We start from the raw sequence: 3137 nt of genomic DNA, 5'->3' as shown, positions 1-3137 counted from the left end.
GTGTCCTTGCCCCAAATCCCCCAACACCTTCCAGCTCTTCTTCCTACCCATGACAAGGACAGCCCTGAACCCCAACACTGCTACCTGCACCGCTGCACTCCTGCTCTCTGCCCGCTCTCTAATCCGTTCTCTGTGAGTCAGGGGCCAGCTGATGTTTGCAGGTAGCCGCACGTGTCTGTAGGCAGCGTGGTGTGAGAAATGACGGCTTAGCCCGTGCTGCCTGTCGCCTTGGGGCAAACGCTCTGCATCTACCCCAGGCTCCTTCTGAGGAGCAAAACCCCTGAGCTTAAGAAACAAAACTCCAGAAGCACTGCTGAAATTCAGTAGAAAAGTTAAAAATTTTATTTACAGGACAAAGTACAATTTCTTTAAAAAAAAAAAAAAAATGAACCCACTTTGATAAGAGGCATAATAATAGAATAAAGCTCTTTATGTACAAAAATACAATTTTCATATGAATGAACATCTTGAATAAATTAAACCCCTATCTAGCCCAGTCGCTGAATACCCCTGCTCTAAAGCAAGACCGCCGCGCTGGGGGTCAGCATCTATAATGCATGAGCCTCTCTCCTTGTCCGTCGGACACCAGGTCCTATCGAGACCGGTGCTGGGCCCCCCCCCCGTGAGGGGCTGAGCCGCCCCGGGCGCAGGGCAGGGGGGACGCGCTGAGCCCCGTGCTGCGCCCCGGGCCGCATCGGCCCCCTAAGCCTTTTCATGGCATTGTCAGGGCGTTCAAACCAAATTTTCATGCTCGTTTTTCTTCGCTGGAGAGCTACAAATTGTAAAATTGACTTTTCACCTCGTCTGCGGCAGCAAATCTGTCGCTTTTCTTCCCGGTTTTCGTTGTCGTAGGGGATGTGAGGCGGGGGTCGGGGACTGGGGGGCGCGGGGCAACGGGAGGCGACATCGTCCCCCCCGCCACCCTCGGCCCTCGGGCGGGGGAGCCGGGCGCGCTGCGCGTAGCGGCGCAGAGCGGTGCGCCCTAGCGGCAGGGAGCGCCGGGGGGCGCGGTGGCAGACAGCCCGCGGAAGGTGCGCAGGTCGTCGGCGGGCGCGTAAGCGCAGTCCTCGGAGGTGGCGGGGCTGCTGGGGCCGGAGGCGGAGGCGCAGAAAGAGGGGGCGGACGGGGAAGCGCTGGACAACCAGGAGCCGGCGTCGCTGCCGGGGCTGGGGGGCGCAGCGGCCCCACGGAAGGTTTGGGGTGGCGGGAGGCACTGCTCGGCCAGGCGGAGGGTCTCGGAGAGCGCCCAGATGTAGTTGTAGGCGAAACGCAGAGTCTCGATCTTGGTGAGCTTGGTGTCGTCGGGGAAAGTGGGCAGGACGCTGCGGAGCTCGTCTAGAGCGGCGTTGAGGTGGTGCATGCGGTTCCGCTCCCGATCGTTGGCCTTCACTCGCCGGCTGCGTTTCAGCGTGTGCAGCAGCGCTTCGGTACGCGCCCGCGCACGGCCGCGCCGTCTCCGCCGTTCCCGCGGAGCGCCGGGCGGATCCGCACCGCCGCCGCTGCTGGCCGCCTCCGCGGGCATCCTGCGGGGAGAGAAGACGGAGCCGCCGTCACTGCGCGGCCCGGGCGGGGCAGGGAAGGGGTGGCGAGGGTTAGGGGGTGGGAGCGAGGGAGGAAGGTGCGAAGTGGCCGGGGAAGAGGTGGAGGGAAAAAGAAAAGAAAACAAAACCAAACCACCAAACTATAGGGGGGTGGGGTGGAGGTGGGGGAGTGTTTGGCACGGCGGCACTGCGCCGCGCAGGTGCCTGCGCCTCCGTACTCACATGGAAAACTCCCAGGGATGCAGTTAAGCAATAACGGTATAAAAATCTAGACAAGCAAAAGCAACGCTTCCCGCTGCAGGGGGAGGCAGGGCGGACTGAGCGCTGAGGGAAGAGGAGAAAAAAAAAAACAGAAGAAAAAAAAAAAACAAACGAGCGGCAGGGAAAGGCGGGGCGGGGGGGACACGCGACCGCTCTTGTCTTTGAAGTGCTGCGGGCTGCGATCCGCTCGTGTGAGCGGCGGCTTTGGCACACGACGGCGCGGCCGCCCGTACTTATAGCGGCGGGGGGACAATGGCCCCGTGGCCGCCCCGCGGGGCCGCGCCGAGGCGGCAGGTCGGCCCCGTGCGCCGCGCCCTCCGGAGCGTGCCCGCAATTACCGCGGGCAGCCGCGCATCTGCCGCGCCCCCGGGGGAGGAGGGGGTGAGGGGGGTCCCGAGGGGGCCGCGCTGCCCCCCCCTCTCCGCAGCGCTTTTGTCCCCCGTGTGCGGAGAGCGGCGGAGGAGGGACAAAGAGGGGCAGGGGGGGTCACCGGTCCGCTCCGGCCGAAGGGTCTCCGGTGTGAGTTTAAACCGCTGCGAACAGGGCTTTGGAAGAAAGTGGTTAGTCCGGACTTGAAGAAGATAAGCCGAGGTTTTTTTCCCCCAGCGAGACCCAGCCGGAGGATTTCTTCCGCTTTTCTTTGCACCTTACAGTTTTTCCTACACGTTGTAGTCGAAGTGAAAGTATTCTGAAATGATAACTCAAAGCAGGTCTTTTCCCTCCTGCATTTCAGAGGCGAATATCCACACGTGCTTTGGCTTTTGCATGCTTCGCTTTGAAAGGAGTTTTGCAGGTGCTCAGAAATTTAAAAATTACAGGTTCTGTTTGTCTTACAAACTTCAGTGGCTGTGAAAGTATATTTTGTAATTTGTAAGTGAAGTTTGTCTCTAGATAAAAAACAAGAAATGTGCTGGTTTCATTGTAAAGTTCTTGCTGCTGCTGCTAATCCCCGTTAAGTGCTCAAGTATCAGTATTTAACACTTTGAGAAGCCAATTTTAAAAGTGGCTAAAAAGTTCCCGAATTCTGACATCTGTCTTTTTACATCCCGCCTCTCTCTGCTGTAAGGAAGCCCCATTGTCAGCACTCAGGTACTTGCCCCTCTGGAAGGTTTTCAGTTTCACCCTCCATCAATAGCCATTTTTAGACTTCTGTGCCTAAACTCAAATTTATTTGTGTGATTTTTCCCCTAATGTTAATGTAGATTCATCCCTGTGATTTTCTTCCATGCCTTTGATAAATAGGGAAAACTGACAGCATAAGTTATTGTCTTTATCTTTGTATTTTAAATTCATAGCAACCATTCTTTACTTGAACTTGAGGAATTTGTTATTAGG

General features: G+C 57.2%; 1 protein-coding gene across 1 annotated transcript; it reads right to left on the bottom strand.

Annotated features, from left to right (window-relative positions):
* Positions 1-319: 319 nt before the first annotated feature.
* On the bottom strand, positions 320-2349 carry NEUROG1 (neurogenin 1). The gene is made up of 2 exons (XM_065029949.1): positions 1764-2349; positions 320-1523 (listed from the first exon to the last, which is right to left on the bottom strand). Coding segments are annotated over exons 1-2 (543 nt in total). The 5' UTR covers positions 1766-2349; the 3' UTR covers positions 320-982.
* Positions 2350-3137: the final 788 nt, after the last annotated feature.

Source organism: Columba livia, chromosome 14 (genome assembly GCF_036013475.1).
Source record: "Columba livia isolate bColLiv1 breed racing homer chromosome 14, bColLiv1.pat.W.v2, whole genome shotgun sequence".
NCBI lineage: Eukaryota > Metazoa > Chordata > Aves > Columbiformes > Columbidae > Columba > Columba livia.
This window is presented reverse-complemented; position numbering and strand designations above follow the sequence as displayed.